The sequence below is a fragment of the Papaver somniferum genome, chromosome 10 (genome assembly GCF_003573695.1).
Source record: "Papaver somniferum cultivar HN1 chromosome 10, ASM357369v1, whole genome shotgun sequence".
Taxonomy (NCBI): Eukaryota; Viridiplantae; Streptophyta; class Magnoliopsida; order Ranunculales; family Papaveraceae; genus Papaver; species Papaver somniferum.
This window is the reverse complement of record NC_039367.1, coordinates 115,492,675-115,516,116: the sequence shown is the minus strand read 5'-3', so window position 1 is coordinate 115,516,116 and position 23,442 is coordinate 115,492,675. Positions and strand designations below refer to the sequence as shown.

The following is a 23,442-nucleotide window of genomic DNA, read 5'->3' as shown; positions in this document are numbered from 1 at the left end:
ATCCATCAGATAGAAATTGATAGAACTACGTTATGTTATTGCCTATTGCCAGGGTAAATCAATTAGACAAAATTAGAACTGAAAGAAATTATTTAAACCCTAACCATGAAAACAGTAGAAATTGATAAAATTAGAAAAAATTAAATATAACCCATTAGATTGCTCATTCGAGTAAGTCTGAATCAATCTCAAACCCTAAATCAATCCATGAGAGTTACAAAGATTGAAACAAATCAAACAAGAAGAAAAGAAATTATTTAAACCCTAACCATGAAAACAGTAGAAATTGATAAAATTAGACAAAATTAAACAGAACCCATTAGATAGATTGCTCATTCGAGTAAGTCTAAATCAATCTTAAACCCTAAATCAATCCATGAGATTACAAAGATTGAAACAAATCGAACAAGAAGAAAAGAAATTATTTAAACCCTAACCATAAAACAATAGAAATTGATAAAATTAGACAAAATTAAACATAACCCATTAGATAGATTGCTCATTCGAGTAAGTCTAAATCAATCTCAAACCCTAAATCAATCCAAAGATTGAAACAAAACGAACAAGAAGAAAAAGAATAAGTAAAGTATCTGACTCAGTCAGAGATGGTGAAGAAGAAGAAGAAGTGAACAAACCGAACTCAGTTAGACTTAGAGATGGTGAATCGGTGATAGTATGATAGAGAGACGAGAGCTGCTCTTCAGAGAAAAAAAGAAGAAAAAAAATGATGAGTGAAAGTTACTCTCGATAGATAATAGGATTGTATGTATCTAGGATGGACGAATAGGATTGAAAATGATCAAGATCTCAACGGATGATATTAACCGTTTTTTTTGGTCCGGTACAAGCCGGTACTCCCCCAGAATCATTACCTGTACCGGTCTACACCGGTTCTCCTATTTCATTCCCGGTCCCTGTACCACTTACACCGGTTTCAGTTCAGCTACGACCCGGGTTTTCCGGTTCCAGGCCGACACTCCGGTTCCAGACCGATTCTTATGCAGCCTTAGTTAGATCTAGATGCACGATCAATCTAAATAGATCTCAAAAGAGAATTATAAAGAGATGTCGATCTATTCAACAAGATAATCACAAGTTTATCAAAGATAAACAAGATCTAGTTAGATCCAAGCCAATCAAGATGCGTGCACTAATCACAAGATACGAAAACCACTAAGAAAAATCTTCTTGTTCTTCAAATCTTCCATTGCCTTCTATTGTACCTGCATAACACAACTTGAATCCACTTATGATTGATCACACACAGAACGGATTCTATTAACGATTGATACTGCTTAGGTTATACACCAACTACACACATGATTTTCAAAATACAATTCGATTCTCAAAATTGAAAAACGATTCGCTCAACAATTCACGATTTCACAACTTGGCTGCGGCTATTATGGGATCTTCTCTCGGAATAAAATAAAAAGTTACCACAACTGTCACTGGATTTCATCCCGGATAAAGCCCATGGTATTTTTTTTGCTGTCAACCCAGAATTTCAGAATTGCTGAAAGATAAAAAGAGAAGTCGTAAACAGTAACATGGGGTCTTAAATCATCCCCTACGTCACAGTCACCCCATCCACAATATTTAAGCCAATAAGACTCAGAGAGAGAGAGGTGGGAGGGAACAATAATATACTAGTACTATACAGTAAAAGAATCGGAAGGATAGATTGGAATTGAATTATGCCATGAAATCGTGGATACGGGGGAGGGGGGCCTTTTTTGATGAAATTAATCAATATTATTATTTACAGAGAGTACTACGAATACAGAGATAGAGGAGAAGAAAAAGAGTGATTTGATTTGATTCTTAATAATACTCAGAAGAAGAAAAGAGAGAGGAAAGAAACAGATACAATAAAAGTAGTGATACTTGCAATTCTGGGTTTGTTCTCTTTTCAGTCAGACACCATTAATCCATCTTATCGATTCCTTCCTTTTCTTTCTTAAATGTGCCTCCTTTATCAAGATCTGTAAATTAAATACAACAACAACAATACCCAAATCTAAAGTCTTTAGTTCTTTAGAGAAAGAGAATAAGCAGCAGCAGAGAAAAAATGGACGTGGGTCAAATGCAAAGAAGTCTAATTGATTACACTGCTGCTCTATTTCGAGAAGTTAGTTTTATAGATGGGTTTTGTATATTTTTTGTTTTTGTTTGCTTAATTTTGTGTTTTAGGGTTTTAATGATGGGTCTGGTATTGTTGTTTTAGGGATTTCTGGATGATCAGTTTACTCAGCTGCAACAACTACAAGATGAGAGTAACCCAGAGTTTGTGTTTGAAGTTGTTTCTCTTTTCTTTGAGGATACTGAGAAACTTCTCAATGAATTAGCCATAGCTCTGTAAGTATCTCTGATTTCTTCTTTCTGGGTTTGGTTTGATTTCATTTCCAGTTGAAGTGATTCTGAATAGAAATTTCTTCTAATTTTGTTTAGGGGTTTATTTGGTTACAGGAGTCAACAGTGTGCCGATTTCAAAAAGATTGATGCCCATGTTCATCAACTTAAGGGCAGCAGTTCTAGGTAATAGATCTACCCCTTTTCGATACTGATCTCCTCTCATCTGTAGGCTAGAAGTAGAGATTATGAAGTTAAGTCTTATGGGTTGAATTTTGTTATTGGGGAAACAGCATAGGTGCAAATAGAGTTAAAAATGTCTGCGTCGCGTTCCGAAATAGCTGCGAGGAAAAGAATACTGATGGGTGAGTTCTTAGATATTCGATTGTTCTAATACGTCTAGGATGTTATATGCAGTATGAAAATTGTGATTGGAAACATAGAGGTTTGACTAAAGCAAGCTGTGGTACAGGTGTTTGAGATGTCTGCAACAAATAAAACATGAGTATTCTCTTGTGAAGAACAAGCTTGAAAATCTATTCAGGGTGAGTATTGAAAATACTAGTACCGGGTTCTCTAAGTAACCTTTTGTAGTTTCTACTGTCACTTTGTCTCTTTAGTGTATGAAGCTTTACGACTTTTTTTCGATTATAGATGGAGCAACAGATTGTAGCAGCTGGTGGTTCGATTCCGATGATGGAGTAAATACTGAGATGATCAAAATGCAGGCGTGAAAACAAGATATTGAATAGCAGTAATTATGCAGAGAGAACAAGAAAGCTTAGATGGTTTTAATGGTCGATACTGTAAGCTATACTACACTTGAAAGTTCTTCTTGACATCTGAACTTTGAGCTTTGTATGAGGTAGTAGTGTGTGTTTGTGTTTATAGATAGAGAATTAGAGTATGTGAATAACCCTCTCGAATCTCTTTTTATCACCATTATTAGGTTCATAATAAGCTTGATATAAACTCATCTGCTCTTTTTAATGATTATGTTAGCCACGCATTTTGAGTAATAAATGTAAAATGTTGATTTTGCCTTCGTTTTTGTACCATCATCTAGATTACTAAAGACATTGTGCTTTGTTTCCGACTGAAATCCTCTATGTGAGACCCATTTGATTACAGTTTAGAAGCTAGAATGTGTCACTTCAATTGGCTGTTAGATTTGGAGAAAACTAATATCAACAACAGCAAAATCAGCATACCCCTTTATCGAGCCCTTTGTATCAGTTCCCTATAGACATACTCTTTTCGTTTTAGGGCGATATTGTGTAGTGAGTCTTTTGTGAATGACCACATGTTTTATATCACCGAAGCATCTTTGTTTTTTTTTGTGGCATTCGAGTTTAACTACATCTAGAGTAGAGCCTTTATCATCTTACCTCGGTTTGAAGCTATCCCTGTATAACTTCCATAAGAAATGTATGACTACAAACCCCAAGAACTTAAATATCTGTATGTTGAGTAACTCCCTTTTTTGTTAAAGCATAAACCTTAAGCTACAGCCTACATGTTGAATTCACAATGATCCTTTAGTTAAGTAGTTCTAAAGAAATGCATCAGATTATGTTAATGTAGACAAAACTCGTAATATTCTAGTGGGATGAATTGTGGGGAATCATCTGTATTTTATGACACATACTTTTTTACCTTTTCTTTATTTTACTTGGAATTTTGTTGTTAAGTCAATCCTCATCTGCTGGTGTTGTCTTTTGGTCTGCAATATACTTTGTACCTGTTCTCGTGTGATCTCAATTGGGTGTTACAAGATCTTTGATTTCCTTCAACAAATTAGTACTTGTTTATGGTATGAAATATTTCCGTGATAATGCCCCTATCATGTGGTGCACTGGTGCTTGTATATATTAATTGAAACCCGAATGCAATGCTCTTTCATGCCTGTTTTTCTAGTTTAGTACTTTTTAGGTAGTTGATAAAGAAGAAACATTGTAACTGCAACAATAGTTTAATACCTTAAAGAGTGGTAGTTGAACAACCTGTGGTTTTATCTTAGGGGTGGACAATAGTTTAATACCTTAAGAATGTGGCATAACATATAACCTTTCGAGGACAGTATTGAAAGAACATTTTATAGGCTTTCTGACGTTTCATTCAGCGAAGGTTCTTGTAGTCCCATTCAATTTTTTGCCAATCACTACTCCTTTCTGTCCGTTGGACTCTCTAGGAGTCCAGGGACCTTGATGCCTTTCTTCATTATTTTATCCTGCATAAGTGGCAGACTCGAGTCGCCTGAATTCTGATGATTCTCTCTTTCATCGTGAATTCTATGGAAATCACTTGATCAATCATAACCAGATCACCAACTCAAAAGGAAAAAGAGAAAACCAGAAACACCCAAATCACCAGTTTCACCCAAATTATAATCTTGTTACTAACCTTGTTAGCGTTCCCTGCAACAGCTATATACCTGTATTTTCCTATTCGGAAGTTGCACAACCCACATCCAAAAACACAAGCTCTCACAATCTCATGAAAATCAAAATGAAAAAAATCACAGGCAATAGAATGCCCAAAAATAGGAATTCAACCTCAACAATTCTACTAACCTTGATAAGTCCTACAACCCTCAGAAATCTATGTTAGAATCCCTTCACAACCCTCAAAAAGATGCGACGATTTGATACCATCTGATGCTCCGCAAGATGATAATACCTTCGGACGCTCCGTAAGATAACAACATGACGCTCTGCGAGGCACATATACCAGCCGGCCTTCCGAAGACAGCAAACAAACGCACTAGTGTGAGACTCAAATTGAGAGAGTTTTTGTAAGGCCAAGGCTTGGTTCAAGAGTAACAAGTCTGTGTAAGTCCCTAAGTGGGCAAGTTTTGTATATCTTCCATTTGATGCAATAAAAAGAGTTGATTGTGTCATGTTCTAAATGTTCTTGGTTGACTGATTGTTTTTGGTAATGTATGGCATTGTTTGAATGCATTATGGGGTTTATTTGAGAAGTTTAGAGAAGTGAAAGAAGGCTAAAGACTTCCGTTGTAGAACTGGTGAGTTGGTTGTTTGCATTGGTGCATGTGGGTGAAGCTTGATTCACAGAATCACTGTGCTGCCGGGTTATACTTTCGCAGAAGTTTGCAAGAGGCATTTGAAGGTGTGACAACTAGCATGAACATTAAGATCCTCCGCCAAATAGTCCATCGAAGATCGTTATTTCTTTTAGGGTTATTTAAAAAAAATGATTTTTTAGGGACCATGATTTTTTTGAGGGGACCATGATTTTATTAGGCCACCTTCCCTATAGTGATAAGGGGTGTCCTAAAATGTTGAAATGACTAACCTACCCTTAACCTAATTTAATTTAAAACCAACCTAATAACCATCTATATATAACCACCACCTCCACCGCCCACCACCGCCGATTACCACCACCACCACCTCCGATTATCACCACCACCAACCACCGATTACCACCACCACCACCACCGCCCACCACCGCCGATTACCACCACCACCTCCGATTATCACCACCACCAACCATCGATTACCACCACCACCTCCTCCCACCACCACCACCACCACCACCTATTTAAGAAATGTAACAACATCAATGCAATCACAATTAAGTTCGGTTACATAATAATTTTATCGAGTATAGAAGACGCCAGCCGCAACCTGATTCTGCCATGGGACCACTCCAGAGGTATTTTCCAACAAACCCTTCGCTTTAATTTGATTTTGATTGCTTCAATCGAATAGAAATCATCAAAATAGGGTTTTAATAGGAGTTACAGAGCCATGTTCGGTTAGGTCGATTTTCCAAAAAACCCTAGTTTACTAACCGAACTTCTTGAAAATGAAGAACACGAAGAACAATTCGGTTCTATTGGATTTAAAACTAAGTCACAGAACTCTCTGTTCGGTTGTTTCGCAAAAAAATTTAAAATTACAAAGTAACCGAACTCCACCCTTAGAACCGAAAAAAAAAACAAATCCAGTCTAACCGAACTGTGTTGTTGTGGCCACTATGTTGAGTTCCAAAATAACCGAACTTAGCCAATATAGTTCGTTTTGTTCGCAAAAAGTTTTAAAACTACAAAGTAACCGAACTTAGCCAATAGATGCTGGAACTTCACATTTTTTTTGTTTGTTAAGTTCGGTAACTTCACAATTTTATCACAGAAACCGAACTTTGTAAACTTATATACTTTTATATTACGTAAAGTTCGTTTAGATCAAAAGTGCATGCAGTTTGCGGACCAACCGAACTTTGTACACCAAAGTTCGGTTAGTTGAGAACCAACCGAACATAACGCTGTAACTCCTAAAAATTATTAGAGAGTTCGGTAACCTGCGTGTTTGGAACAAGTAACCGAACAACACTTTCAGATGAGTTCGGTTACTTGTTCATCTCATGGGGAAACCGAACTACAACTTCAGATGAGTTCGGTTACTTGTTCTTCATATAAAGTAACCTAACTGTTCAAAATCCAGTTCAAATCCGGATCATTTTGAAGATTAACAAATATCCTAGGAGAGGATGGAGATGAAGAATCAAATGAGTTTTCATCATTTGAATACTCAAACTTAGTGAATTGGAAAAAAAAATATTTTCCATGTTTTTCTCCTTCATCTTCTCTAACTCTACTCTCTCAATAATTCTACTCAACTAATAATAAACCCATCTTTTAATTTAATCTCACTAATTGTTTTTAACTAAATCATTCACTAATCATAACCTAAAACTAATTAAGAGGGTAGATTAGGTATTAAATAAATAACTAGATATGGGGTGACCTAGAATTACTTCTAATGCCTTTACCCAAAATAAAACCATGGTCCCAAAAAAAAAACCATGGTCCCCAAAAAATCGTTCTTTAAAAAATGCAGAATGTGGATTCCATATTCCATAAGTCCTCCTAAGCCCAAAGGCTAGTAATGCTGTAGGCGTCAAGCCCAAGTCCAAATTTAGAAATACTCTAGGGTATATGTAACTTAGCTAATATGCGATAGGCACCAGGTCATTTAGAAGGTACGCCTTCAAACCTATAAATATGTAACCTTGGTTGAAAGCTAAGGACCCCAACTTGAAGATTTTATCAATGAAATGCAAGTTCTTTCTCTTATGGGTTAGCTAGTATAGTCTCCATGTTAGTGTGTTGTTAGCTTTTCTAGCAACTACATATCCAGAATCGACGGATTGATATCCTGCCGATTGCGAAGAACATCAAGAAAAGTCAGCAAGGTTTTTCGAAATACCTGCTGATTTGTTCGTGCCAATTATTCTTGATGCAAGTACTACAATGGGCAACCAATAAAAAGTTTCTTGTTGATTTTAACCGAACACAACACAAGCTTTTTTATGGCTAAAATTGGCCAGCAATTCGGAATCCAAATTAAGACATCTGACAATTGTTCCGGTGAAATTGTAACTAATATTATTCATAGGCTAGTGTTCTTCAGTCCATTTGTCGATTGCTCTTCAATTTCTTGAGGGCTATGTTTGCGATGAAAAATAGGAAGGATAAAACGGCTCGATCCTGCCGATTATGGGTACAATAAATTTCCGAAAATCACGAATGTATCGACGATAACCTACAAATATAGCCTTTCAAGCTAAATCTTTATTTGGCTTGTTTGATTTTTCATTTGCTTCAAAAAAATAAAAATCACATTTTCGGATTTTGGAAAAGAAATTAGATCATATTACTATTCTTCTAACCTAACATAATCAATAATTCTAAAAAATCTGACAAAACTAACTATAATCTATAACTTTATCCATCTAAACTAGACCAAAGTAATTAAATTAACAAAACATTAAATATTTGAGCCATTATAGAAAATATAAGCAATGAATTTAATTTTTTGGTGATAAGTTCCCTTTAAAGCTTTATACTCTAACCAAAATGAGTGCATTAATTCTGAGACGCACAAGATTACTATCTACCATTTTGAATATCAACCGTTAAAGATTAACAGTTGGAATTAAAATTTATAAATGACGAAGTTACTTATTTCAAAATACTTTCATTTTTGATAGGAGTGTAGACGGTAGAGCATTATAAGACGATGATGACATCAAAATATTAGCTTGAAATTCATTGCCGACTGAGTTTTGCAAAAAAATGAAAAAAAATGAAAAAAAATGACGACACCATGTGATGATAATTTTAACAATGTCATCGGATCCTTCCCCATTCAATTTAATTCCAAATATCCTATTTTTTCCTATTTAGTAGCCCCGTTAATTCGAGCATCCTCAATTTCACACAAATAATGCTCCAGGGGAAACGAGAAAAAGAAAAGACGAAAAAAATGACAGAACCAAACAAAACGAAAATTGCTTTCATGATTGAAGGTTTAACTTAAAGATGGGTTGTGGTGCGACCGTGCGGGGATCATCATGAGGTGCCCCGAACAAAAATGCTGCAAAATAGATGTCCGCACAAAAATGATGCAAAATACTTCTTAGTGCTTCCTCTTTTCACCAACCTTTATCAATGTCATTTGCATATTAGACAGAAGACTCAACACTGAAGTGTATAAAATTGTAAGTGACCCGATCAGATGATTGTCATGTGATTAACTACGGTCTTACTTTAATAAATCATAATATTAAAGCGGATGTCACAATAAAGCAGTGATAAAATTATTGGATGATGATACCATTGATTTGAGTTCAAAACACGTAAACACCAAATTCTTTACCAATCAAAATGAAAATAAATAAATATATATAATGGTAAATACATTGAATTTTAGTGAATGTTGGAAGTTAAACGAAGATACGAATTTGGGTCGTGGATCAACATATGATGTTGATCCAGTCCGAGTGGATCAACTGCTGCAGTTGACGCAGTCAAGTTGGATCAACAGGAACTGTTGACACACTGTGCGATATTTAGAAGTTTGGGTTAACTAGAAGAGCAAGTTGTGTCGGTTCTAGAGTGTTCTAGAAGAGTACTATTTAGAGTTTGTGTTATGTTAGGAATGTGTGCTTTATTTAGAGTTTGTTATTATTAGGAAAGTCGTTTGAGTGATCGTCAAGTTTGTGAGACTATAAGTAGGCTTGTAAGCCATGAGACAATATACACCAAACTGATTATCAATGTAATTGTTTATTTGCTTCCGCGTGTGCTCTCCTCTCTCTTGCTCGATCCTACATTTGGTATCAGAGCAAGGTGAGAGGAAGGGAGAGGAGAAGGAGAAAGAAGAGAAGTTTTTCCATCGTTTTTCGTTTTAGGGTTTAAGAGAAGGTTCTTTAAAATTTGTGAGAAGTTTTGAAGATGCTGGTGAGATCAGTTTGAAGGTCTGCAAGACGTGTTGCTGTGTTGGTGTGTCGTCACCAGGATTTGAGATTTAAAAAAAAATAAAAGAAAGTTAGAGAAAGTCGTTGTTTAAAAAAGGGGTGTTGCGTGAAGTTTGAACTGTGGTGTTGTGATGATGGAGAAGACTCGAGAAGTTCTGTTTTTGTTGCTGATGTTCGTGGTCGATGCTCATCTGTAAGAGATAGGGGTTGGTGACAAATTTCGACGATGGAGCTAGAACAAGAAGATAAAACAAGTAAGTTCAGTAGTACGTGAGATTAAAAGCCTAGGGTTTGATGGTTCTCAATAGGAATTAGTGACTGAATCGTGAAGAAGACGTAAGGTTTTTTGGTGCTCCGTCACTTATTGCCATGATTGACGAGGAGAAGATGATTGGTGATAAAGAGTGAAGTTTTCTTTGTTTAACAAATCAATGGTTTGAATTTGAAGAGTATGTTTTGATTGATTTACTGAGCTGAAGCCTTGGTGAAGATCAATGATGAAGATCGATGAAGTGATCAAGATGTGATGTTACGGAGTAGGAACTCATGTAATTGAGTTAGGGTATTTTTGTTGTGACCGAGTTTTTGTTGAGTTGTAAGACTTGGAAAACACAGAGTTGGCTGTAGTAATCGATAATAAAGATTGATCAATGGTGATACCATGGAAGAGACGGAGATGTTTATTTTTGGAGATTATCGTTGCTGCTGCCATTATCATGATCGGTGATGGTGATGGCGCTGAGACAGAGAAGGTCGAATGGACTTGTTCGCAATATACTGAGGTTAAGAGAATGTAGACAAGGATATTTGAAGCGGTTGGTGTTGTTATGGTGCTAAAGTGTGTTGCTGCTAGTATTGGCAGTAGACGATGATTGGAGCTCGTGAATGGTTGCTGCTTGTGAACACGCAGATCAAAGTCATCTGAGTATTCACAAACAATGCGCGTAGACTCAAGACAATATAATAAATAGGCTGCGCTTGAAGGGAACGGATTGGTTATGTCGAATCCTTGACTCAGAGTTCTAATACTCTTCCTCGTCTCATCAATTACAATCATTTTCCTTAGCTCATACAATAAGATGAATAATGGAAGAAGTATAAAATGTACGAACATGATATGCTATAAGTAACGAATTCAATATATAAAGTATGGATGTATGAACATAGACGAAACGATTAACTTATATGATTCTCACTCAGATCCCTGTCTCCGAGATTGGGTTTTTCATTATATGGTGGGGATTACCGAAATAGTCGAATGACTTTGAGACTAATATAAGCCTGCGTAGCAGGAGGAACCTCACTTACACTTTCTCTATTTCTCTGTCTCTCTCCTCTTCTCTTCTCAATGTCCCCCCCCCCCCCCTCACTTGGGAGAGAGGGGTATTTATAGGGTGGTTACATGGGGTTCACTTCTGAAGCCCGTTATAACCTTATCCTATTGTGTCTTGTGCCGCTTACGCAGAGGTCTTCGTGTTCTTGGTCTTCTCTGCGTGTTCCGTTTGAATATTCAGTGCTATCTGCGCTTCCTCCACAGGCTGACTGACACATATGCTGTTTGAGGGTATTTAATGCGGGTAGTTGAGATGTCTGTCCGCGGTAGACAGTTGTCCTCTGCCCCTGTCTTGTCTGCGTCAGTCTGACTATCCCCAGCCGTAGATCTTAGATCTTTCTGGTGATAGGATAAAGTGAATCTCGGGTTATCCTTCAGTGCTTCGCAGTGTTCTAGTGTTTCCGTCTTCCTCGATCCCCTACCGTTGGATCTGGTGGGTGGCGACGCTATCTTGATAAGGCGCGTCTCTTGACTGTCCACGTGTGATATCATATCTTGATGTTCTCAGCCGCATGTCCTCCACGTGTGTCTTTGTGGACACGTGGCGGAAGATGAAACGTGTACCTACAATTTTCCCCTTTTCATCCTACTGGGCGGTTAGTCGATGTGGGAAGAAAAAACGTGTTACTCTCTTCATCTTCTCTTTATTATTTTCCTAGATTTTAGGGCATGTTCCCCACTATTTGCAATAACATCTTCTTGGGTGGTTGGGCGGTTTTATTTCTCTTTGTATATATATATGAGAAGGAATATGAAAATTCTCTAGTCATAAATTTCATTCCTTCTCTTTCCTCAGAATTTTTGTTCTCTGCTTTTGTTTCCTTGTTATTAATTGTTGTTGCTGCTGCTGCTGTTGTTTTTGTCTTTGTTGCTGCTGCTGTTGTCATTCCTCGGAGCTTTTCTGCTGTTGTTGTTGTTGTTCCTCGAAGCTTTCTTTACGACCCTGATTTTTCCTTTATAGGTAAGTGGTTCTACTGTGTCTGATTATCTTTTGAAAAATATATTCGTTTTCTGTTGCTGCTATATGTGTTTGTGATGAAGAACATATATATAGATGTGTGTATGATTGCCCCTGTTCGTCATTATAAACAGTAATGATATCTTCCTTCGTGTATGGTTTCCCCTATTTGTTATTTCCTCTTTTTATTTAGGTTTTGTTCTTATTTTCCATCTGGTTCATGATTATGAAGAACTGGGTGAAATTGGGTTTTTTGATTTTCGTTTTGTATCCGCGGAAATCTGAAACTTGTTTGTGTACTACGCAGACATGGCTGATCATCCGCGGGTTTCTTATCAAACTCCACCGCCTAGTCCGCGTAGCTCTCCTCTGCGTAGGGATCCTGATGTTTCTCCGCCTGGTGGAGGTTCGTCTAAATCTTCCCAAGGTGATGCCCGCGTTCATAGGGTTTCGTCTTCTTCTGATCAGAGGCGCTTAACTTCTAAGAGGAGTGAGTGGCATAGAGGGAATACGCAGAAGGGGGACCGGACAAAAGAGACTCCTGGCTCCCGGTATGCTGTTTCTCGTCCCTCAGCTAATCCGCGTGATGATCCTAAGAGAACGCGGGATGTCCTACCTCTTCGGTCAGTGGCGCCTCCTTCCTCGTATCACCAACATCCTCTACCCCCCCCCCCCCCCCCCCCTCCAGTGTCTCAACCCAAGGGGAGGTCTTCAAAAGAAATGATTTCGAAGACTGGTGCATCCAAGGTTCATCCTAAGAGAAAAGCTTCCGATAGAAACCCTTCGAAGGATTCTGTGCCTGATCCCGTAGAGGAGGAGGATATTTCTCAGGAGATACGCAGCGTCGCTGTTGGGGAGAAGAAAGTGACCTTCAAACATATTGATCTAGAGGTTTTCAAGGAAAAACATGGTCTTCAACTATTCGATGTTCGTTTTCACGCTGCTGATGATGATATTACTTATGACATGATATCGACGTATAAGTTTGATGAATTTCATCTGTTGACCACGGTGGGGGCCTTTGAAGCGGGTCTTATGTTGCCTTTGTACAAGTCTGGGGATTCACTGTCGCTCTATTTCCCAACTTCATGGGAATTATCTTCGTGCACTGAGGGAGTGTTATCTTCGGAGCAAAGGAGAGACAATGATGACTCTTTATGTTCCCAACCCTGAGGAAAGGGAGTGGTATACGCCTGAGAATTTTAACAAGTCTTTCGGTGACTATGTTAACAGTAGGAATCGTAAACTGTGGAGTGTGAGTCTTCGGAATATTGTCGCTCCTCGTGGTGAGATACGCCTTCTGAGAGAAGTAAGTGGTGCTAAGGTGAAGTACGTCCCCGGTACAGAGAATTCTATTAACAAACTGGTGTTTCCTACTCGTGAGCGGATCAAGCGTGATCATGACTATGAATGGCACGCAACTGTTATTGAGGTTGTTGGTCCCTGGGCTTGGGGGTGGGTTCCAGGTCCGCAAGGATGGCGTCCTACCGCAGATAGCCAGATACGTACGGCTCCTCCTGCTCGTTACGGGAATTTCCTTCCTTGGCATTTGAATTTTGAGGGCATGAATTTCCAATATGCCCTCGATGTTGTTGATGGAGATGACGAAGAGAGTTCCAATGCTGATCTTCAGGCGAAGAATTCTGCGGTTGTCAAGGTAAGATTTCTATATGCCGTGTCCTTAAGTTGAGGCAGTTTTAATTCTTTTCAAAGTTAGGGATTTTTATTCTTGTGCCTTGTCTTTTTAGGCGACGAAGAAGAGGAGGATAAATCCCAAGCAGTCCACCACCGCAACAATCGAGGAGGCGGAGGTTTATGAAGAAGTTAACAGTCCTGTGACTGAGCTTGGCGATGATGAAGATGTGTCTGACATAGAAGAGCGTACTGATACATCCCCTCCCGGTCATGATGTTGATGAATTTTTTGAAGGGAATACTACCGCCGGTGGCAGCGGTATTGGTGGTGCGATTAATCCCGCAGGGTGTTATGATGCTGGTGCCGAAGATAATCCTGCGGGTTGCAGTGATGCTGGTGATGATAGCACTGGCCTTGGTGATGAGGGTGCTGGTTAAATTCCTGTTATGTCTCAGGAGTTTTCCTTTGGTCGGATTTATTCTGCGGAGGATGGTTTTGACATAAACGCTGCCCTGGGCCTGGCTTCTGAGTTCAACCTGCTTTCCCCCAACGATGATTGGGATGTGCTTGGTAATTCTAACAAGGTGGACGGGAAGGGTAAGGGAGTCGTGGATGCTAGTGAAGTTCCATAGGGGAGCGGTGCTAGAGACCTTCCAGATTTGGACGCAAGAGTAGCCTCGAACTCTTCGGGTGCTAAATTCACGGACATGGGTAAGGCCTCGGTTGGGTCTCCTGGAGATGATTTTCCTCAGTCACTGATCCTGGAGGGTGATGATGCCATCTTATCTTGGTTTAAGAAGAAGAACTTGATGTTTGTACCCAATCCAGCCCCTGTGGTAGAGGGTGAGAAGAACTCTGATGCCTATACCCGTAAGATGATGCAATTGTCTCCCGAGACCAGGTTGCAGTAGCGTGGGATAAGAATCTTCGGGCCTCGGAGGCTGCTCTAGTAGTCGATTCTCCCTCGACTGTTGCTAATATGATGGCGTTGGCGGATGGGTATCAGTATGGATTTCCCCAACAGCGGATGTTAGAGGTGAGTTCTCTTATCATTTTGCCTGGTATCAGTTTTTAGCAATTTTTAGAGTCAGGGTGTTCTAATCTTCTGATTCGCAGATGATGAGGAGTGATCATTGCAATCACATGTTGTACCAGTTTTTTAAGGCCAAATCCCTTAAGTTGGAGGCTAAGCTTTGTCTTCGGGAAGAGGAGCTTACTGCGGCTGAGACTGTCATCGTTGATAGGGATAGGGAGATATGTGAGTTGAAGAGTCTCCTCAAGGCTAAGGAGCAAATAGGCAAGGAGGAGGAGAAGCTTTGTATGGATCTTGTTATGGTTCGTAGTGAATTGGAGGAGGCCAAGAAGAATTCTTCGGCTGTTACAGGTTTGATTATCTGTTCTCTTCCTTGCTGTTGTCCTTTACCGTAATTAGTTTTCTGTATGAGTCTCCCTCACCCACCCTATCTTCAGTGGGTGGAGTTCCTGAGTTAGTATGGCTTCGGAAAGAGCGGCAGCGTCAGAAATATCGCATAGCAGAGTTGGTAGAGAAGATAAAGAGCGAGGCTGATAAGTGGAATGCTCGTGCCGATGAACATAATGCTCTGGCAGAGAAGTGGCGGGTCAGGCGAGTCCAAATGATTGATTTGCAGAACCAATATAACAATGATCGTCGTTTGTTTGATGGAACGTTGTTGTGGACGCGTGATAATCTTCGTGAATCCCGAGAACGGGTCTCCATTGGAAGCTAAAATCAATCTCTTGGAAGAAGAATTGCTTCAAGCTCATTCTTCTCAGACCTCTGATGTTAAATATTACCTTCAGCGTCTTGCTAGGGAGAGAGATGACGCTAGGGCTGAGGTTGGTGCTCTCAGCAAAGCTTTAGCTGCGTCTAGGGATGATGTGGTACGCCAAGCTGAGGCTGAGAGAAATATTGAAGTAAATATGTACCGGATCAACAAGGGTCTGGAGGGTTTAAGCAATGAGGTCAATCATCTTCGTCACTTGGATTTAATGAAACAGGTAGAATTAGATGCGAGTCAGTACGCCCTTTCAACCCTTCAAGCGGATTATAAGAAGTTGTCAGATGAGTATGATTTTCTTGGTGAAGCCCGTGATGTTTCTGTTTAAAGAATATGAAATAGCTTCGGCGAGAGTCGAAGGTATATGCTTATATTATCGAGTGTGATTCTGCAATTTCCCGGACCTAACTATCTGCGTTTTTCTTTTCCTTGCAGAGCTCCAGGGACAGCTTCGTACTGCAAATGAAGAGCTTGTGGAGGCTCAATCTCAATTAGTGCATCAGGAAAGTCAGATTAATTATCATAAAGGTTTAGCTACAACAAGGGACGAGGCTGCCCAAGCCGCTTCGAAGGAAGTGAGTCGCCTTTCCTCGTTGTTGTCAAAGGCTGAGATGATGAATACTGTTATTGCGTACAAGGCTCGGTGTCAACTATTGGAAGAGACCAAAAAAATTCTGGATAGCATTGAGTATGATCTGAAGACCGAGCATGGCCTTATCAGGAGCTATCCGCGCCGTGAGAAACCCCCTCCTCCTACATCTGGTTCTTCAGGCCCTTCCTCGAGTGGGAGCGTACCTTCAACGCAGAAGGGGAAGATTGCTAAACCTGCTGGTGGGGTTGAATCATCCGAGTATATTTTTGTAGAGAGTTGATCTTTGTTGATTATGAGGCTTCGTGAGATTCCTTTTGTATTTTCTTGTTTCCGCGTACCATTGCCAAGCCTGTAATCAACTTTTGATGAATTGATAATTGTTATGGTTAATTTGGAATACAACCGACTGTAACCAGGGATAGTGAAGTGTTTGGGTGCGAACCTGAAGATGTGTGTCTCTTCGTGAACGTCTTGAGACCTGTCACCCCGCTGGCTAATCCTGGGCAGAGGATTCCCAGACGGTGGGGGTCGGGGCAGCGTTCTAGGATATGAGTTGTTTGGAATGTACGTTCATTCCGTCGACCCGCTGCCATAAGTGTAAGTGAAGTGTTTGAGTGCGAACCCGAAGATATGTGTATCTTCGTGAACGTCTTGAGACCTGTCACCCCGCTGGATAATCCTGGGCCAGAGGATTCCCAGACGGTGGGGGTCGGGGAAGCGTTCTAGGATATGAGTTGTTTGGAATGTATGTTCATTCCGTCAACCCGCTTCCATAAGATTGGTTGGGTATCTCCTTCTGCTGGATGCCTTCCCCATGGTCCTACACTTATAAACGCTGATAGGGGAGTCCCGAGAGATTGTAGGTGACTACTTTCCCCAAGTAAAATAGAACAATTAACATCAGTGTTTACGTGGTTCGACAGCAGAGTGTCTACGTCCACGGGTGAAAGAGGGTTAAAGTGTCTATTCAGTTGAGTTACATTTAGAAGAATTCCATTGATGGAACCTCTGAGGTAGTAAATAGTAAAAAACAGGAGGATGAAGTATTGACGTGGAGGCTGTATTTACAGGTGTAGGGTTCTCGTGAGGTGTTATATTTACACGCAGTCGTCTTGTTATATGTCGCTCCATGTATTGCCTATTTTTTTCCAAAAGTTTGCTTGATTGATAGGTTGAGGTTTGCTATTCCTCTCTCAGAGATAGAAACATGTCGATCGCAAGCGTCGTTTTCTTTTTCTGGTGCTCTTAACGTAGATGCAGGTCTGCGTTGCCCTCTACGGGTAATATGGATTGAGATATTTTACATTCCATGGGTGATTGAGGATCTCCCCTTTTAGGTTGCGCAGATAATAAGATCCATTTCCTGCAACATCATGTATGACGAAGGGTCCCCCCCCCCCATGTTGGTGCTAATTTTCCCCACTTCTTTTCTCGTTGGTATTGGGGAATAGTCCTCAGCACATACTGCCCTTTTACGAAATTTCTAATCTTAACCCTCTTATTATACTCCCTTGCTAGTTTCCTTTGATAGTTTTCCATTTTTTGTAGTGCTGCCTCCCTCCTCTCTTCTAGATCATCCAACCTTTCCAACATCATGTCCGTTGTGAGGTTCTTTTCCCATGCTTCAGTCTTCGTAGTTGGCATGATTATTTCTGTTGGGATAATAGCTTCGACTCCATAGGTGGGTAAGAATGGGGATTCTCTCGTGGCTGATCTTCGAGTTGTCCTATAAGCCCACAAAACGTTGTGTAGTTGCTCACACCAACGCTTCTTGTATTCGTCCAACTGCTTTTTGAGGATGAGTGCGAGGGTTTTGTTTGTGGCTTCTTCCTGACCATTGCTTTGAGGGTAAATTGGTGTTGACTTGTTCTTTCGAATTTTGAAAGTATCGAAGAGTAAATCGATGTTTTTTCCCTGGAATTGCTTGCCATTGTCAGATACAATCTCAGCTGGTATGCCAAACCTGCAAATGATGTTTTGAAAAATGAATGTGAAGACATCTGCGTCTCGAATGCTTGTCAGGGCTTTAGCCTCTACCCATTTGCTGAAATAGTCCGTGGCCACTATCAAGAATCTTCTCTTCCCTGATCCTTCGATTAGGGGACCCACGATGTCTATGCCCCATTTTGAGAATGGCCAAGGGCTGTCTACTGGGTTTAACATTGTTGCTGGTGCGTGGATTTTTTTTTGGCGAAACGCTGGCATTCTTCGCATCTTCGTGACATTCTTACAGCGTCTTGTATCATTGTTGGCCAGTAATATCCTTGAGTTTTTGCCTTATCTGCTAGGGATCTCATTCCGCTGTGATTGCCTGCGTCACCGCGGTGTATGTCTTTCAAAATCAAATGTCTTTCGGATCTGGATAGGCAACGTAATAATGGTCCGAGAAAAGATTTTTTGTACAAAATTTCTTTTCTCAGATCATATCTTTCTGCCTTTGACTGTATTTTTCTGGCTTGCTTTAGGTCTGAGGGTAGAATTCTTTCTTTTAGGAAAAGATGAATCTCAGATCTACAATCTTCTTCTTTGCTGAAGTCTTCATCTTGATCTGCCTTAGCCATGATGTCGTCTTCTTGGAAATCATCCGTGATGAATTTTCCCACGTCATCATCTGCCATATCTTCTTCTGCGTGGTTCCTCTGCTGTGCAGCGCAGAGTTCTTGAATATCAATTGAAGGCTCGTAAATCTTGGTTACTTTGATTTCTTTGACGTCCTCGTTTCTGAGCATCGATGATATGTAGGCCAGGGCATCCGCGTGCCTGAGTTCCTTCCTTGCCAGGTGTCGGAATTTGATGTTTGGGATTTGTGATGCCAGTGTTTGCACCAATTCCATGTATGCTGAAAATGTTCTGTCATAAACATTATATTGCAACCCTATTTGTCGGATGACTAGCTGTGAATCGCTTTTCAGACGCACGTCAGTTATTCCCATTTCTATTATCAACCGAAGGGCGTGCACCACTGCTTCATATTCAACTATGTTGTTGGTATGACCCTTGAATTCTAACCTGAAAGCATGTATGATTCTGTCTACTGTTGGGGTGGTGATTACGATGCCTATCCCCGTCCCTTCTTTATTTTTCGACCCATCTACGAAGACTTCCCATTGCCTAGGATTTTTTGGTTCCAAGATGTCTATAGGGTCTTTACCTTCGTCCATCTCTGGTAGTCCTGCTGCCTTTCGTCCTTCGATGATTACTTCTTCACAGTTATCCAATGGTAAGTCTGCTAGGAAATCTGCTAATACTTGTGACTTCTGAGAGTGTTGTAGTTCATGGATGATATTGAACTGACCTAGGTGAGTATTCCATTTTGCAATTCTGCCTACTTTCCTGCGTTTTTAAGGACTGCTTCTAGCGGAGCTTTGCATGGGACGCGGACGTAGTGAGTCAAAAAGTAAGTTCTGAGTTTCAGGGTTGCCCATACTAACGCCAAGATGAGATGCTCGATCTTCGTGTAGTTTCTTTCTGCTTCGTTCAGAGTCTTGCTGATGTAATAGATGGGCTGATCTATCTTCGTGTTGGTTTTAACCAATACTGCGATGACTGCATCTTCTGTTGTTGCTATGTATAGTGCCAACACTTTATCAGGGTCTGGTTTTTGTTATATAGGGATCTCAGCCAGGTATTCTTTGATATTTCTAAAAGATTCCTCGCACTCTGTCGTCCATTCGAATTTGCTTCCTTTTTTGAGAATGTTAAAAAAGTGCTTACATCTGTCGGAGGACCTGGATATGAACCTCCCAGCGCAGCCAGCGAACCATTGAGTTTCTGAACCTCTTTTAAACTCTTTGGGGATGGCATTCTTACGATGGCTTCAATTTTAGCGGTATCGACTTCAATGCCCCTCTTCGTCACCAAATATCCGAGGAACTTTCCGGAAGTGACACCAAAAGTGCACTTATCTGGGTTTAACTTCATGTTGTGCACTGTCATTGCTTGGAAAATATCTTTTAGGTCTTGGTGATGATCTTTGCGCAGCTTGCTTTTAACGAGCATATCATCCACATATACTTCCAGCATACTTCCAATCCATGGTTTGAAAATTGCATCCACCATTCTTTGGCAGGTTGCCCCTGCGTTTCGTAATCCAAAGGGGATTCTTACGTAGCAATAGAGGCCATGTGGTGTATAGAATGTTGTATGTTGTTGATCTTATTCTGCTAGGAATAATTGATTGTATCCAGAGTATCCATCCATGAATGACATTTCTTCGTATCCTTCAACTGCCTCAACAAGTTGGTCAATGCTTGGCAGTGGATAGCTATCTTTAGGGCAAGCCTTATTGAGGTTGGTGAAGTCGATGCATATTCTTACTCCGCCATTTTTCTTCGGTACGATGACCATGTTAGAGATCCATGTTGGGTACTTAACTTCTTTGATGAATCCTGCGTCCAGTAGTTTTCGGAGTTCCACTTCAACTGCTCGATGGTATTCTGGAGATACTTTGCGCACCTTCTTCCTAAAGGGGGGGGGGGGTACCTGGTTTTATTCGAAGTTCGTGATGAGCTAACTTTGGTTCAATTCCCGGCATGTCCCCTAATTTCCAAGCAAATATGTCCGCTATTCCTTTAGAAGTTTGATTAGCGCGGCTTCTCTTTCTTCATCCATCAAGGTGCCTATTCTGATAATCTTCGGATTTCCCTCAGTACCTATGTTGATTTCTTTAGCTGCTTCGACAGGCGTAAACGTGGGTTTTGGTTCCCCCAAGAGAGGAACATTCTTTGATTTCTATTTGGTGTGCTCTCCGTTTTCTTTTGTCGTGGAGGTGCTGGCTTCTGCGCTGCCAGTGGTGCTCACGTTCAGAAGGTTTTTTCCGGAGATTTCTTCCAGATATGCATCTATGGTTATTTCCTTATTTTTGGCTCTTTGGGACTGGTGGTTTTCTTCCCGCTCGTTATTGATCTGATTCTGTGAGGTCTGACATTCCCGCGCAGTTACTTGGTCTCCTTTAATTTCCATGACTCCCTGGGGTGTTGGGAATCTGAGATATTGATGGTAAGTTGCCGCTACTCCTTTGAGCTTGTGAACCCATCTTCTTCCGATGATGGCGTTGTAAGGTGAAGGTGCATCTACGACGCTGAATCGAGTGTCCACTTTCATGGGCCCTGCGTCTACTTGTAAGACAATGTCCCCTAGGGGCTTTGTAGCTGCGCCGTTGAATCCGTAGATGGTGTAGTAAGATGACAGAAGTTGCTCGTCGTTGAGTTCCATACGTTTGAACGTGTCACAGAACAGGACGTTGACTGAGCTTCCTCCATCGATGAGAATTTTCTTGACATTGCACCCTGCTATTGGGAGTGTGAGGACTAGAGGATCATTATGGTCTTCCATGTATTCTTCCATATCGTCTGCGTCGAAGGTCATGGGCGCGTCCATCCATTGTTCGTGCTCGTTTACCTCTTTCCCATCGATCTTATAAAGCTCACAATAATATTCGAATTGTTTTCTTAATCTCTTCCCAATCTGGGCGGTTAGGGATGGTCCTTAAATCCCTGAACATGAAATTGTGTTGAGGGTGCGGTTGCCTTCTGGTAATTGAACCTGCTTGCCTCTCTTGGTTCTATCTTCGTTATTAATCTTCCGTATATATTGCTTTAGGTCTCCTGCGTCGATTAGTTTTTGAATCATTATCTTGAGATTTTTGCACTTTTCTATTTGATGACCGTTGAAACAGTGGTATTCACAGTATTCCTTGGATTTTTTTTGATCTAGGAGGCTGCTTTCCCTTGGACCATGGCCAATCGAAGTTCTCCCTCCCTTTGATCTCTCTCAGGATGCGCAACTAACTGGTATTCAGCTTGGTATAAACTTGATCTTCAAATTTTCGATCATCTCTTCGTCTATCATCCCTTCGTTCTTTTCTTTCTTCGTTGGGATGCTCTTCTGTGATTCCTCTTTTGGACCCGCTGGCTTGATCCACGGAATTTGTGCGTGTGGGACGTTGAGTATGAGCTCTGGGATTTTCACGCTGAATTTCTTCTAACCTTGCATGCTTTTCTATGATTATCCGGAGATCTCTTTCGGTGGTAGGGATGATCCCGTGGATCTCCACAAACAAAGGACTCACCCTTTCCATCCCCCATTTGTAGCAGTTGATACTAACCACAGGATCTACGTTGCCAATAGCTTGGAAAATCTTGTGCCATCTATCAGTATATTCTCTGATGGTCTCTTTGTAATTCATATCCAATGATAATAGCTTGTCCATGCCGGTATTGACAACCTTGTTGTACATGTATGTTGCTAGAAATTTTTCTGTGAGTTGGTCGTAGGAATCGATGGAGTTTGACGGCAGGTTATCAAACCATGATAACGCGGACCCTTTTAGACTTGATGGGAAGTATCTGCACAGTATGGAGTCTTCATTATCCCAACGGGCCATCATTCGATTATAATATCGAAGATGAGCCGCAGGATCAGCTGACCCGTCATAACAATCGAAAGCAGGAACCGAACATTTCTGCGATATGGAAGCCCTGGCCAAGTGTGGCGTCAGCGGGGTAGTGTTTGCTTCCTTCATCACTTGCTCTAGTATTCCGCCTCCCTGCCTAGTTTTTTATCTCCTTGATTTCTGCCAAAATTTCAGCATGCAGATTTTCCATTGCGATCTGGTGCTCTTCACGAATGGTAGATTTTGCTCTTAGGAGGGTGGTACCGTCAGTAGTCTGAGTTCTCGGGATTGTACTCAGGGTCTGATCTTTGGCTGCTCCTTGCTCCTCTTCGGTTCAATGGAATCGGGTTGTTTGCGATCACCATTCTTCTATCTTGATTGGGTACTACAGCCTTGGAGTTAGCTTCGTCGCGTTGGTTTTCTACCTCTGCGCTGTGAATGATTCTTTCCTTGAGTGTTTGGTTCTCTTGTGCTAATATCGCCACAGCATCTGCGTATGCCTTCTGGTTCTTTCTTAATTCTGCTAGCTCGGCCATCATCTGAGCGGAATGATTTGACCCTCGATTTGGTGTTCCTGCCCGCAATCGCTCATCGGCGGCTATGGTTTGTTCCTCATCCACGATCTGTATTACTGGCTCTGGTGGATCTAACCGTGCACCCCGGGACCCCGGCGGTTGTTGTGAGGGTTGACCTGCTATTAGAAGCGGTTGCTTGGTCGGGAAAGGTATGTTCTGTTCGTTGGTTAAGGGCATCCCATAGAGGGGTTGTTGTATTCCTGACTCTGCTACGACTTCCTGATGTTCCTGTAGTTGAGCGTTGGTTATTATGGGAGCTCCAACCTTGGATCTGCCAGCTCTTGAAGCTACTGCTTTGGCTGCCGCGGCATTTACTGCGTTTGCTGCGATGATGTTGGCATTGATGGGGGTCGTGCTTTCCGAATTATCCTGCTCCCTATCTGCTGCCTTCATCTTTTCACCTCTCTGCTTACTCCTAGTTACCATTGGGGTCGTCCTTGGCATCTCTTTTGACGAAGCTTTTGCCTTCCCGATATCTTTGCTTTTCTCCATCTTTTAATATTTCCCTGAAAAAGAG

At 40.9% G+C, this 23,442-nt stretch overlaps 1 protein-coding gene across 2 annotated transcripts; it reads left to right on the top strand.

Moving 5' to 3' along the window:
* Positions 1 to 1,636: 1,636 nt before the first annotated feature.
* LOC113318763 (histidine-containing phosphotransfer protein 1-like) lies at positions 1,637 to 3,397 on the top strand. Of its 2 annotated transcripts, none has more exons than XM_026567003.1 (6): positions 1,637 to 2,131; positions 2,228 to 2,358; positions 2,452 to 2,538; positions 2,646 to 2,717; positions 2,825 to 2,897; positions 3,007 to 3,397. In XM_026567003.1, the coding sequence occupies exons 1-6, from the start codon at positions 2,072 to 2,074 to the stop codon at positions 3,055 to 3,057; spliced, it is 474 nt and encodes a 157-aa protein (XP_026422788.1). In that variant the 5' UTR covers positions 1,637 to 2,071; the 3' UTR covers positions 3,058 to 3,397. The 2 variants fall into 2 exon arrangements, with proteins under 2 accessions (XP_026422788.1, XP_026422789.1); XM_026567004.1 differs by having other exon boundaries at positions 1,641 to 2,131; positions 2,470 to 2,538.
* The last annotated feature ends 20,045 nt before the right edge of the window (positions 3,398 to 23,442 follow it).